Source organism: Bubalus bubalis, chromosome 13, assembly GCF_019923935.1.
Source record: "Bubalus bubalis isolate 160015118507 breed Murrah chromosome 13, NDDB_SH_1, whole genome shotgun sequence".
Taxonomy (NCBI): Eukaryota; Metazoa; Chordata; class Mammalia; order Artiodactyla; family Bovidae; genus Bubalus; species Bubalus bubalis.
In genome coordinates this window covers 71332274-71347484 of record NC_059169.1, presented here as the reverse complement: position 1 = coordinate 71347484, position 15211 = coordinate 71332274, and the positions used below count along the sequence as shown (strand labels likewise).

Genomic DNA, 15211 nt, shown 5'->3' with positions numbered 1-15211 from the left:
GACTGGAAAACAGACGAACAGAAACTAAGTGCTGGTGAGGATGTGAAGAAACTTGAACTCTCATTTGTAGCTGGCGGGGGTGCAAAGCATTACAGCCACGTTGGAAAACAGTTTACCAGTTTCTTACAAACTTAAACTTACATTTAATACAGAACTTAGCATTCCCCAATGAGGTGTTCACCCGAGAGAAATGAAAATATGCATCCACTTAAAGATCTGTAGTTGAATATTTAAGGCTAAGCTTAATAGCCTTATTCATAGCAGTGTATTCAGCTATTGGAATCGATAAACAAAGTGTGGTATATTCATACAGTGGAGTGCTACTCAACAAATAAAAGGGATAAATACTAATAGGTACAACAATATGGATGAGTTCTCAGAAGCATTATGCTAAGTGAAAGAAGCCAGACAAAAAAGGCTACAGCCTATATAATTCCATTTGTATGACATTCTAGAGAAGGAATTGAAATCAGATCAGTGATTGCCAGGGGCTAGAAGCCAATAAAAATGATTTCTAACACACAAAACTCCAGTATTCCTCAGCATTCCCAGGGATGAATATTTTTGGTGTGGAGAAGATTGGGTTGTAGACAGTTTTTGAGACAGATATGATGTAGAGGAATGAGTGCTAGATTCACTGATAATAGTGCTGCTGCTGTTTATTATTGAATGAGTATAATGCCTGGCACTGTGCTGATTACTTAAGAGCATCCTCACTGTTAAATTTTATAGTGACCCAGATAGGATACTGTTATATTTCTATTTTAGTAAAAACTGAGGTTTAATTAGATTTAATCAGTTGCTTACAGTTATACAACTAGAGTATGTGTTCAAAGTCTTGAATGTTTGACACAAAAATTCATGTTTTTAACTTAAATAGAAGTGTAACTCCCAGGGAGACAGGGAATTTTTTTGTTTGTTCTGTTTTCATCACTGAATCCCCAAAGTGACAAAACTGTGTTAGTTGCATAATGATTATTTCTTTAAAAATTATTCAGTTCAGTTCAGTCACTCAGTCGTGTCCCACTCTTTGCAACCCCATGAACCACAGCATGCCAGGCCTCTCTGTCCATCACCAATTCCTGGAGTTTACCCAAATTCATGTCCATTGAGTCGGTGATCTAAATTATTAGATATGTCCAATTTTAGAAGATACTAAAAAAACAAATTGGAAGAGATAAAACTGTATGAAGATAAACATATGATTTTTAAAATTAAGGAAAAGTTTAGAGTTGGATAGTGATAAGCTTTGTATTATCCCTAAAATTTGATAATCTAGAATAATTCTTTTTCCTAAAACTTTAATGTAATTGAGATTTCAAAACAATGTAAAATTGTATCACATACTTTTCAGCCCCATTGTACTCTACAATTAAGAGTAAGCAAGTAGTTCCAACTCTTTGATAGAACATTAGATAATTTGTTATTTTTTTTGTTTTTAATTTAATATAATCCAATTTTACCTATAAAACACGTATTTAAATAAAGATATATTTTTAGGGGAAAAAGTATTCTAATGATAATGAAAAAATATTCTAATGATAATGATAGCTGTCATTCATTGAGTACTAATTAAATGCTAGGCATTGTGGTAAGGGCTTTATATAAAGTCTTATTTAATTCTTACAAAGTGAGGTAAGTATTATTATTTCCATTTTACAAGGAAGGCAGAGCACTGAGAGATATAAATTTCATAAGGTTAAAAAAATACTTGAATCAATAGATTGGTAAAAGAACAAGTGAATTAGAGCAAAAGGAGGATAATCAAGTGAGAAAAGGGGCTTGTTTTTTAAAAACAATTTATGTTATGAAGTAAAATCTTTCACCTTGGCTTGGATGATGTTGTGTTATTGAGAACTGAAAATGTTTACCTCAGAGAACTGACTGGCTTCTAGATTTCTTATAAAAAGTTGTAGTTTAACTTTTTGACCTATCTGGTAATTTTTTTTGCTTTACAACATAAAATTTAGTTACTAATTTTGTAACTAGTTTGTACTAGCCTAGAATTAAATACTCTTATAAAGACTTAGGAACAAATTTATTTTGTTATGCTCAATAAGAAAAAAGTTGCCTAGTATAGTTTTAACACAGTTTTTATGTGTAAATGATTCAACGAATTACTTGAACCTTTTTGTTTTGTTTTGTTTTGTTTGCAGGAAGGTTATGTTCAAAAGAAAAAGGAACTGTGGGGAATCTGTATCTTTATCGCAGCAGTTGACTTAGATGAGATGCCGTTCACTTTCACTGAACTACAGAAAAACATTGAAACAAGGTAAAATTTCTTGCATTAATGTAGGCCTCTGCCATTAAAAAAAAAACAAACAAACACAACCATTCCTGGACTATCATTTTAATAGACTTCAGGGAATTGGTGGGAAATGCCAAAATTAACTAAAACATAGAGAACTTGGGTCAACTAGTGAACTCTCCTACTCTGTTGGGGCCCTTAATGTCTTTATGCTGCACTTTCTTTAAAATGTAGCAGTCTGTGTCCTGGGAAAATCTTCATTGTATCTCTCACTGTGTTAACTTTCTTAATTGTAGCTGTTGATAAAGTGGACAAAATAGGCAGATTTATTAAATAGGCTTTATTATATATTAAAACCTTTGTAAAAGTAGTATGAGCCCATCTTCAAGGAATTTAGTTGATTTATTAAAGTTTAAGACTTTTATTATATATGTTTTGAGATTGTGTGTTCAGTAATGTATCTATTATAATACTTGCCCCTATAATTACTTAATGTCTGTATTGAGTTTATAAGCCTAATGAGAGTTTACTAATTGTTTCCAACAACTCAAGAGAAGCCTTCTGGTCATTTCTTCTAGTCATTTCTTTTGCAGTATATTTACAATATCTAACAGTAAATAATTTGCCAAAAAGATAGTAGTATGTTTCTTCTTAGATAAAGCCATCTGGGATGGGGAAGCCTGGTGGGCTGCTGTCTATGGGGTCGCACAGAGTTGGACATGACTGAGGTGACTTGGGGTCGCTAAGAGTTGGACACGACTGAGAGACTTCACTTTCACTTTTCACTTTCATGCATTGAAGAAGGAAATGGCCACCCACTCCAGTGTTCTTGCCTGGAGAATCCCAGGGACGGGGGAGCCTGGTGGGCTGTCCTCTATGGGGTTGCATAGAGTCCACACGACTAAAGCGACTTAGCAGCAGCAGCAGCAGAGTTAAACATAATTGGTGTTTTGTGTAAATGAGATAAAATTGTTTCACATTTTAGTAACTTTCTTACTACCTCTAAATAAAATGTGGAAACAAAGACCTTCTATGTTCATATTTAACTGATTAAATTAGAAGTTGTTTACCTCTCAGAGATTTCAAAGTTTAACTTTATTAAATAAAATCACTACAAAATAGGTTTTATATAGCTGAAAACAATCTGAATATAGAGGTAAATTTTTATATCAGCAAATGTTTTAGTTACCTCAGAGGATTGGAAAGAGAATCAATATTTGGGTTAAGATAGACTGGGTATATTTTACAAGGTATATGACTTGAAATAGATTGCTTATCCTTATTAAGTCTCGGGTTCCTTTCCTTTCCTGTGAAATAAAAATTATTAGTGTCAGTCACTCAGTCATGTTCTACACTTTGCGACCCCATGGACTGTAGCCTGTCAAGCTCCTCTGTCCATGGGATTTCCCAGGCAAGAACAGTGGAGTGGATTGCCACTCCCTTCTCCAGGGAATCTTCCTGATCCAGGAGTCAAACCCAGGTCTCCTGCATTGTAGGCCAATTCTTTACCATCTGAGTTCCCAGCTATTTACTTTTTCCTTCCCCTAAAACCATTGGTGGGGTAAAGGGAGAAGGTGTGTGCATCTGTGGTGAGGGAGAGCCATGGCTCCCTGAGAAGGCTGTTAGAGCCAAAGTGGGATGAGGAGGTCATCCCCCAAGGGTGTGGGGGGCTTCTTGACACGGGCTGCTTGGTGTGCAAGGGCAGACCAAGCAGGTGTGTGGACAGCTGGTGTAGGGAGTCACAGCACATGTGAGGTAAGAGCTGTCTGGGATGAGCGGTCAGATCCGTACGTGGAGGGGTGAGGGCAGTTCAGGGTGGGGGAGTCAGTCCGAGCAGGAGAGGAGGGTGCCAACATGGAGGAGTGGGTAGCTTGGTCGTTACAGGGGGATTGATTAAATGAGTAAGTTAGAGGTAAGTGGATCCCAGGTTTCTCACTGTCAAAGAAGAGTTATAAATATGTAAAGGAAAACATGGGAATGAAACAGGTAGTTTTTGTGTTGGATAAATGGATGTGAACTTAGGATTTTTAAAACATATAGCTAGATATAGAACTAAATATTTGTATATGTCTGTAATAACCCTTATTTTTTCTGTGTTCTTGTTGATAAATAGATGTAGGCTTAGGTGTATAGATATAGGGATATAGGTTGAGACTAGTTGATTTTTTTTCCCTTTAAATTCTAGTAAAATGCAAAAACTAATTCCTTCCAAAGGATATAATAGTGATTTGGTACAGAGCTAACAGGCCTTTTAAATTGAAATGTCTATGCTTTGAAAATGAAAAAAAATGAATTTCTAAAATTGTGGATTCACTTTTTTCTATTCTTTCTTTTGCAGTGTCTATAAATTCTTTGATTTACTAAAAGAAATCGATACTAGTACCAAAGTTGATAATGCTATGTCAAGACTGTTGAAGAAGTATAATGTGTTGTGTGCGCTCTACAGCAAATTAGAAAGGTAAAGTAAAAATTTTATTAGGATTGCACCCTTCATTTTCATGTCACTGTTCATATTAGATTCCATCTGGGAACTCTTAAATACTTAGTAAAGTTGTTAAGTATTGCGCCTTAGATTTGTCCCATTAATAGTCTTGACTTTCTTATTTGTCCAGTCATATACATTCTGAATGTTTCTTCCAAAATTATTTGTTTTATTCATGTTTTACTTGTTTTAATGAACTTTGTTTCCACTTTAGCCTTCTCTGCCAGAAGACTTGTAGTTCTGAATGGAAGAGTCATCTAAATTTAAGATTCTTCCTAGTGGTGACCTTACTCCAGAGAGAATGAAGAGGCGGAGCCAAAGCAAAGACAACACCCAGTTGTGGATGTGACTGGTGATGGAAGCAAGGTCCTATGCTGTAAAGAGAAATATTGCATAGGAACCTGGAATGTTAGCTCCATGAATCAGTGCAAATTGGAAGTGATCAAACACGAAATGGCAAGAGTGAATGTCAACATTTTAGGAATCAGTGAACTAAAATGGACTGGAATGGGTGAATTTAACTCAGATGACCATTATATCTACTCCTGTGGGCCAAGAATCCCTTAGAAGAAATGGAGTAGCCATCATAGTCAGCCAAAGAGTCTGAAATGCAGTACTTGGATGCAATTTCAAAAATGACAGAATGATCTCTGTTTGTTTCCAAGGCAAACCATTCAATATTATGGTAATCCAAGTCTATGCCCTGACCAGTAATGCTGAAGAAGCTGAAGTTGAATGGTGCTATGGAGACCTACAAGACCTTCTAGAACTAACACCCAAAACAGATGTCCTTTTCATTATAGGGGACTGGAATGCAAAAGTAGAAAGTCAAGAAACACCTGGAGTAACAGGCAAATTTGGCCTTGGAGTACAGAATGAAGCAGGGCAAAGGCTAATAGAGTCCTGCCAAGAGAATGAACTGGTCATAGCAAACACCCTCTTCCAACAACACAAGAGAAGACTCCACACATGGACATCACCAGATGGCCAACACCGAAATCAGATTGATTATATTCTTTGCAGCCAAAGATGGAGAAGCTCTATACTGTCAGCAAAAACAAGACCGGGAGCTGACTGTGGCTCAGATCATGAACTCCTTATTGCCAAATTCAGACTTAAATTGAAGAAAGTAGGGAAAACCACTGGACCATTCAGGTATGACCTAAATCAAATCCCTTATGATTATACAGTGGAAGTGAGAAATAGATTTAAGGGACTAGATCTGATAGAGTGATGAACTATGGAATGAGGTTCGTGACTTTGTACAGGAGACAGGGATCAAGACCATCCCCAAGAAAAAGAAATACAAGAAAGCAAAATGGCTGTCTGGGGAGGCCTTACAAATAGCTGTGAAAAGAAAAGAAGTGAAAAGCAAAGGAGAAAAGGAAAGATATACCCATTTGAATGCAGAGTTCCAAAGAATAGCAAGGAGAGGTAAGAAAGCCTTCCTCAGTGATTAGTGCAAAGAAATAGTGGAAAACAATAGAATGGGAAAGACTAGAGGTCTCTTCAAGAAAAGTAAAGATACCAAGGGAACATTTCATGCAAAGATGGGCTAAATAAAGGACAGAAATGGTATGGACCAAACAAAAGCAGAAGATCTTAAGAGGTGGCAAGAATACACAGAAGAACTGTAGAAAAAAGATCTTCACGACCCAGATAATCATGATGGTCTGATCACTCACCTAGAGCCAGACATCCTGGAATGTGAAGTCAAGTGGGCCTTAGGAAGCATCACTATGAACAAAGCTAGTGGAGATGATGGAATTCTAGTTGAGCTATTTCAAATCCTAAAAGATGATGCTGTGAAAGTGCTGCACTCAATATGCCAGCAGATTTGGAAAACTCAGCTGTGGCCACAGAACTGGAAAAGGTCAGTTTTCGTCCCAATGCCTAAGAAAGGCAATGCCAAAGAATGTGCAAACTACTGCACAATTGCACTCATCTCACATGCTAGCAAAGTAATGCTCAAAATCTCCAAGCCAGGCTTCAACAATACGTGAACTGTGAACTTCCAGATGTTCAAGCTAGATTTAGAAAAGGCAGAGGAACCAGAGATCAAATTGCCAACATCCACTGGATCATAGAAAAAGCAAGAGAGTTCCAGAAAAACATCTATTTCTGCTTTATTGACTATGCCAAAACCTTTGACTATGTGGATCACAACAAACTGTGGAAAATTCTGAAAGAGATGGGAATACCAGACCACCTGACCTACCTCTTGAGAAACCTGTATGCAGGTCAGGAAGCAACAGTTAGAACTGGACATGGAACAACAGACTGGTTCCAAATAGGAAAAGGAGTACGTAAAGGCTGTATATTATCACCCTGCTTATTTAACTTATAGTCACTTATATTTAAGTGACTATAAGTTCACTTATTTAACTTAATATTAACGCTGGGCTAGATGAAGCACAAGCTGGAATCCAGATTGCTGGGAGAAATGTCAGTAACCTCAGTTATGCAGATGACACCACCCCTATGGCAGAAAGCAAAGAAGAGCTAAAGATCCTCTTGATGAAAGTGAAAGAGGAGAGTGAAAAAGTTGGCTTAAAGCTCAACATTCAGAAAACTAAGATCATGGCATCTGGTCCCATCACTTCATGACAAATAGATGGAGAAACAGTGGAAATAGTGGCAGACTTTATTTTTGGTGGCTCTAAAATCACTGCAGATGGTGACTGCAGCCATGAAATTAAAAGACGCTTACTCCTTGGAAGGAAAGTTATGACCAACCTAGACAGCATATTAAAAAGCAGAGACATTACTTTGCCAACAAAGGTCCATCTAGTCAAGGCCCTGGTTTTTCCAGTAGTCAGAGAGTATGTGAGAGTTGGACTATAAACAAAGATGAGCACCGAAGAATTGATGCTTTTGACCTGTGGTGTTGGAGAAGACTCTTGCGAGTCCCTTGGGCTGCAAGGAGATCCAACCAGTCCATCCTAAAGGAGATCAGTCCTGAATATTCATTGGAAGGACTGATGTTGAAGCTGAAGCTCCAGTACTTTGGCCACCTGATGCGAAGAGCTGACTCATTTGAAAAGACCCTGATGCTGGGAAAGATTGAAGGCGAGAGGAGAAAGGGATGACAGAGGATCAGATGGTTGGATGGCATCACCGACTCAATGGATTGAGTTTGAGTAAACTCCATGAGTTGGTGATGGACAGGGAGGCCTGGCGTGCTGCAGTTCATGGGATCACAAAGAGTTGGACACGACTGAGCAACTGAATTGAACTGAACTGAACTGAGTGGTGGCCTTACTACCAAGTTATGACTTGTATATTAATGGTGGTTTAGAGGAAGTAGTTTTTTTGGTCAATATCCTTTAAGAAACTTTAGGCTATCAGCTGTTTAGTGCATATAAATTAAGAAACTACACAGGCATTAATGACATGACTATTGATTGGGGGCAGGAGGAGAAGGGGACGACAGAGGATGAGATGGCTGGATGGCATCACTGACTCGATAGACTGAGTCTCAGTGAACCCCGGGAGTTGGTGATGCACAGGGAGGCCTGGCGTGCTGCGATTCATGGGGTCGCAAAGAGTCGGACACAACTGAGCAACTGATCTGATCTGATCTGATGTGTTAGATGCTCATAATATGAAATCATATGATACTGTGATCATCAAGAAGTTTAAATAAGTAAATTATATATTTTAATAAAATTACGTGCAGTAATTGTTTGATGTCCTATTGTAGAGGGTTGTTTGTAAGAAGCAGAAATTATGTAGTGGGTAACAATACTGTGTATTTTTAAGGTAATAAGAATAATTATGGGGTGAAAAAACTGTAGAAGAAGGCAATGTCTGAGTAGAGTTTAAAGGATAATTAGAAACTCACCAAGCAAAATATGTGGAGACCGGGACTGAGCATCCTAGGCAGAGTGATCAGCATGTGTACAGAGCCAAAGCAGTACCATAAAGTACTTTGGATACTGCTAATGGCTAAAAGATAGGAGGGGATGAGATTGATAGTGAGCTTGAACTTTGCCCAGCAGGCGATGGAGTCATTGATTTTAAGCTAGCAAGTGACAGAGTCTAATTTGGCCTGTAAAAGATCACTCAGGCCTTTGTTAAAGGGATTTGGAATTTTTATTGACTAGTTTATGAGATAATTTAAAGTTTATTGGTCTTGAAGTGAATCAGGATTTTTTTTTTTCTATCTTATGTGTACCTTCTTCTGAAGAACTGTTGGGAAAATTAGCTGTGATACCAAAAGTGAAAGTCACTCAAAACAGACCTGCCAAAGCCTGTTTATTTCTGGGTTCACTATATGTATGTATTTGGGAGTGTGCTGTAGTGATTAGGATAACTTTTAAAAAGCTAAACAGATCTAGATATGAATATTAATTTTGTCATTTACCAACTTTGTAAGCTAGAGAAAGATACTTAACATCTTTAAACCTCAATTTCAATCTGTAAGATAGAGCTAATAATGCTCTCCTTGCAGAGTAATTGTAACAATTAAGTAAGATAATATTACTGGTTACCTCACCTCCTAGCACATACTAAATGCTTAATAAACAGTAGCTTTTAAAGCTATTACTAACTACATTAGTGCTGTTACCTAGAAATATAAAAATGCAAGCCATATATTTTAAATAGTAGCTGCATGACAAGTATAAACAAGTGAAATTAATTTTAGCATTTTATTTAACTCATATATCCCAAAACATCAAATTTTGATATGTATCATTCATCCAGAACTTGTGTACAGGTGTTCATGGCTGTGTTATTTGTATTAGCCAAAAAATGGAAACATCCCAAATATCCATCAGCTGATGAAAGGATAAACAAAATGTGAACTATCCATATTAGAGGGCTTCCCTGGCAGCTCAGATGGTAAAGAATCTGCCTGCAATGCAGGAGACCTGGGTTCGATCCTTGGGCTGGGAAGATCTCCTGGAGAAGGAAACAGCAGTTCACTCCAGTATTCTTGCCTGGAGGAGCCTGGCAGGCTACAGTCCTTGGCATTGCAAAGAGTCAGACACGACTGAGCAACTGACACACATATCCTTATGGTAGAATACTGTTCAGCCATAAAAGGGCATAAAGTATTGATATATACTACAGTGTGGATGAACCTTGAAATCATTGAGCTAAGTGAAAGATACCAGATACAAAAGGCCACATACTTTTATTATATGATCTGTCCAGAACAGGCATATCCATGACATGGAAGGTACTATTTCAGTGAAGTCTTTTCTCCCAATGTGCTACCTCTGATTTGCTCCTCAGTGTAGCCTTGGACAGGTGCACAGTCACTGAGCTGACAGTGGTTTTTCTCTCTTTAACCATCTTTCCCCCTGTTGTTAAGCTAACTGCCTCTGTTAATATCACACTTAATTGTTACCTCTCATTTATTGCTGATTACTTTCTTGTTTTTCACAACGCTCTGAGTCACAAATTGCTTCACAGTTTAATCCAATTAAATTTGGCTCCCTTTGCAGGAGTAGTCTTTGATGTCAGGAGAGTTATTCCTAGCTGTTTCTTTCCCTGGTTCTCCTCTCAATGATCTAGGATTTAGCTTTTTGCTCTCATAACATCTGTTGGTTTTCTTTTTTATCTGCCTTTACCAAAATCTGCGTTGCCTTCAACCGTGCTGTTATTCTTTAACACCCCCACAGCATTCTGGGTGAAGTTAATTCCCCTAGGGAGAGCTCAAGGCTCTGTGTTCTTGAGACCTGCTTCTCCCCTAGCTGCCACTTCTGTGCTGGTGGTAGGGAGAGCAAGATGACAGTGGTCTCGTCTCTTGCAGGGATACCTCTGCTTTAAGAGTAGGGCACTGAGGAGAGACAGTCTTAGCCCTAGTCTTCCCAGATCGCCTCTCTTGGCTGGAACTCTGTCCCATGAGCCAGCTGAGACAAGACAAATCAGTATTTTGATGTGCTGTGTGCCTGGAATAAAACTTTACCCTATGAGTGGGTGCAAAGTGGAGGACAGGAGCCCCATGCCACTCAGCTCCTCTTGCCTGGGCTAGACCTTCTGCAACATAGACCTGTGGGAGATGAGAAACACTGATAGCCTGCTCTCCCCAGAGAGAGTTCCAGGCTGAGAGCTGGAGAGAAGAGCCCTGTGTCTTGGCTACACCTGTCAGGCATAGAGCTTCCTTATGCTGAACTGGAGAGGAGAAAGAAATGAGTTTTGCATTGAATTCCTCGGACTCATTGTTCTCATCAAGATTTTCTTGAGGATATGTTCCCTTTTTTGTTGTATGCCCTTAGAAAAATTTCCAGAGACTTTAAATGGTTTTTCAGAAATAGTTTTTACCAATTATAACTTTTATTTTAGGGAACAGGTCTGTAAAGATCCTTACTCTACCCACCATTCCAGAAGTCACTGCCCTAAATAAGTAGGTTTCAGTTAAGTAGTACTTTTCAGTTGTGTTATTTCAGCAAGACTTTATTAAATAAGCTTTTATGACCTGGTGTGAGATTGTAACCAGATCAAGATTCAATTACTGAATGTATTCCAAGTTACAAATGCACACATGGAGTCCAGTCGTTTTGTAACTAGATATTACAGGGATGTATGAAATGGCATAAATTGGAAACATCTACTTTAACTTTGTTTTATAATGCTGTACTTAAAAAACATACCCTTCTTAAAATAGAATGAATAGAGCATTATAAAATTGACTTCTAAATTATGAAAAAAATTTAAAAGTAACTTTCAAAAAAGCCATGATGTTAACATAATTATTTCTTCCTTTCAGGACATGTGAGCTTATATATTTGACACAACCCAGCAGTTCGTAAGTACCTCAGAGCATGTTATTTTTCACTTTTTGGGTTTTTTAATATATGAAATAATCCCAAACACATTGATAATTTCAGGGTTGGTTTGATTGCTTATTTCACACTACTTCATAAATTAAGGTCATAGATTTAAGCCCTGTGCAGATTATTTATTTTTTCACAAAGAAAGTGGTATGAAATACTGGCCTTTTTCTATAAGGGAGAACTAATTGGAAACTAAAGGGAGAAGTTGATTCAGAGCAGTTTTTTTTACCAACTCTGAGAAAAATGCTAATTCGTTGACAGAATCTTTATTGAGAGTGTATTACAGACATTTTATTAACTAAGACTTAAAGCATAATTTTTCTGTAAGAATAAACATGAATGTCTATATTTAAATTTCCAAATAGTCTTTTTAAATGTATGATACATGTTCCAGCAGTATAACATTGTAAGAGCTCTACAGTTTGTTTTTTCAGAAAAAACTGAAAAAAAACATAATGAGTGATATATGAGATTTTCTGCCCCAGTGAAATAATGATATTGGAGACAATTGATACAAAGAGAAATTGTATATTTATTAATTAACTCTATTAATCTAATTCCACTTGTTAACTCCACCAAGTGAACGATTTAAAGTTTATGAGGGCATAGTGTTAAACTGGTAAACTAGAGTCACCCAGACCTCTATATTTTCTGCTTACATAAAATTGATTTTAATTAGAAAACAGCAGAAAAGAATTAATTGGAAACCAAGTATGTCATATTATAGCACTTCCTGTGCATATTTTTAGATTACAATAGAAGGTATTCAGTATTTTCTTTAGAAAACGTATACTACTCTGTGGGAAAATATAAGTAACTTGGTAAAAACACAAACTAAATTGAGACAAAATTGAATTCATGTGTAAATTGTGCATTTAAAATGGGCTGTATTCTATTATGCAGTCAACTGTAGTCTGTAATTGTAAAACATGGGGAAAAAGGTATATTTACAAAGCTAATTTTTTTTTTCTTTACTAGGATATCTACTGAAATAAATTCTATGTTGGTGCTAAAAGTTTCTTGGATCACATTTTTATTAGCTAAAGGTAAAGTCATTGTTACATGATAATGTTTCAAATGTAATAATTGATCCTTCTTTTGAGTAAGCTCAAAAATTTTAATTCAGTTCAATGTTGCTCCTCCTTACCTCCAATTCTTGTGATTTTTTTAACTGTTAGCAAATTCATAATTCTGGTACTGGAAGCAACCTTGAAAATGTCTCATTTCACTTCTTTTTCTAATATTTTTTCATTCTTTCCTACTTTCCTATTTTTAAGAATAATGTTACTGTTTTTATAAAAATGATGTGTACTCATGATAAAGAATTCAATAATACAGTGAAATGCAAAGAAAAATAGAAAATTTACCGAGAACCCACCTAAAATAATAATCAAAATTATGTGTATGCACAAAATACATCTAAAATGACATTCTGATTAAAATAGATGGGTGGATGAGTGCATTCACAAAGAGATATAATTTTCTAAAAATAAGATCATATTGTTGTGCTATTTAAAATGTAAAAATTAATTTTACTCAAATTTTATAGAAGAAAATAAACAGAAATGGAAGGAATTGCTTAAATTTATCTGAATGTTTTATCATTTAAGCAATATTATTTTCTCAAATATTTCTCAAGCATTATGAAAACATTTAAGAGGTTAGAGTCTACTTTATATACCTTTGTGTTATAAGTTAAAGCGATATATATTAGTCTGCTCTGAAGAAAAAGAATCCTCTCCATGTCACCTTCCTGTTTCCTCCTTTCTCCTTTGCTTATTTTTTTTTATCATCATTACATTATCCAAGATTATATTCTGTTCTGTAATTATAGTTATCACACTTGTTTTATCTCATTTATGTGTTTAAATGAATTCTAAGCTTTTTGTCACTCCTATATCATAGCTTCTCCATTTCTGAGTTCTTTATTTTGATCTATCCTTAGCTGTCTAGATTTTACCATGGAGTTTTTCAAACAAGCTTTTTGGTGCCATGTTTTCTATGTTTGGCCTGTTTATGAATCATGTCCTGAAGATTCTGCTCTTCATTTCAGGGAAATCTTAGCATGCTATATTTTAAGATATTATTCTGTTACATTTTGAGAACATCCATTGTCTTACCTTAGATTGATTTTGTCCTCCCTATTTATTGTCTTCTCTAATGTTATTTTAACCTTTGGTCTTTTTCTTATGTACTATTTTTATTTCAAACTTTTCTTCTGTTTTGAGCTAAACTATGTTTGTAATTGTTACTTGGTCTTGAGTTTTTCCTTACCTTGTCTAGCTCCTTGTTTTATGTAATTCGTGTTCTTTTGAGTTCTCAGTGCAAGGACTCAGGACATTTTCTTCTGATAGATTGATTATCTTCAAGATGGGGTTCTCTACCCGGTTTTCCCCCTTCTTATATCGTGATTCTATTTTTTAATTTTCTTTTTTATTTTCTCTCTTATGTTTGCGTAACTACTGTGCTTCCCACCCTCTTTCCATCCACCTTGTTGCTAGGACTTTGGGCCTCTCTGACCTGATGTTCTGTTTTCTTTGATGTAGTGTGAATGCATTTCCCTTAACTCACTTTGCACTTCATCTGTGACTTACTGTGTTCCCCAAAGAGCTATTGTATGAAAGCAGTCTTTTTAAAAAAATTATACTTACTTTTATTCAGAGGATGAGGGAGAAAGTCAGGACCTCATCTGGAATGATACGAGTCATTGTTCTGAGACTTTGGTTAGAATGACCTGTAAAACAGGCACTTGTCCTGTTTGCATAAAAGGAGTGTATTAGGATTCAGATTGTCCCCTAATTCAGCATGTTATACTGGAGTCTTTATGCTTGTCAGAGTTGCTGTAGCTGTTTACTTCCTCCGTTTTTCCCTCTCTCATCAGTGATACCTATTCCCTCTAAGTAAAAAGAGGGGAAAGATAAGGATGCTCCGAGTCATTATCTCTCAAATTTGGTATTGTTATTAGCACTTAACCAGTACATATTTTTCTTTTCATTTTGTTAGGTATTGGAAGAGAGATTCTTTGATCTGACCTCACTCTACTATCTTTAGCTAGAGGTCCTTGATATTTTTTACCTCTATGGCATTTCTTAACAACTTCTAAGTGTATTATAAACAAATTTTTGCACCATACCTAGGGATATAGAAAATGATTTTTAATATGCTCCTAGTGATTGTTGAATCATGAGTATATGGATACACTCATGTCCACAATTTTTCCTGACTTAATATCTCAATCTCTACCTTAAAATGTGGACCATTTTTGTTTTCAGGACAAGTATTACAAATGGAAGATGATCTGGTGATCTCATTTCAATTAATGCTGTGTGTCCTTGACTATTTTATCAAACTCTCACCTCCTGCATTGCTCAAAGAACCATATAGTGAGTATTTTAATTTATACCCCTCCTACTTCATCATTCAGAGTTGTTTATTGACTTCTCCTAGATCCAAAACAGTTCTAGAGCCAAAGGAATAATAAAAAAGAAGTCAGACATAGCCTCTGCTCTTAAGTAGCATAAGATATGGAAGAAGAGATTAGACAAGTAAGCAGGTTTTTAGAGTATATGGTTGAAAGTGGTCTGGGCCAAAATACAGAAAATACTATGAGAGTTTAGGAGATGAGAAAGTTTTCCCAGCTGAGAAAGACCAAGGAAGACCATTTCAAAGTGGTGGCATTTGAGTTGAGTGTTGAAG

The 15211-nt window shown here is 36.3% G+C and overlaps 1 protein-coding gene across 1 annotated transcript in view; it reads left to right on the top strand.

Annotated features, from left to right (window-relative positions):
• The window catches only part of RB1 (RB transcriptional corepressor 1), a 117871-nt gene that overhangs the window by 23375 nt on the left and 79285 nt on the right, over positions 1 to 15211 (top strand). Inside the window, exons 3-7 of the mRNA XM_025263244.3 lie at positions 2157 to 2272; positions 4587 to 4706; positions 11449 to 11487; positions 12494 to 12561; positions 14788 to 14898. Of these exons, the coding sequence (XP_025119029.2) occupies positions 2157 to 2272; positions 4587 to 4706; positions 11449 to 11487; positions 12494 to 12561; positions 14788 to 14898 (454 nt within the window). The remainder of the gene's footprint in view (positions 1 to 2156; positions 2273 to 4586; positions 4707 to 11448; positions 11488 to 12493; positions 12562 to 14787; positions 14899 to 15211) is intronic.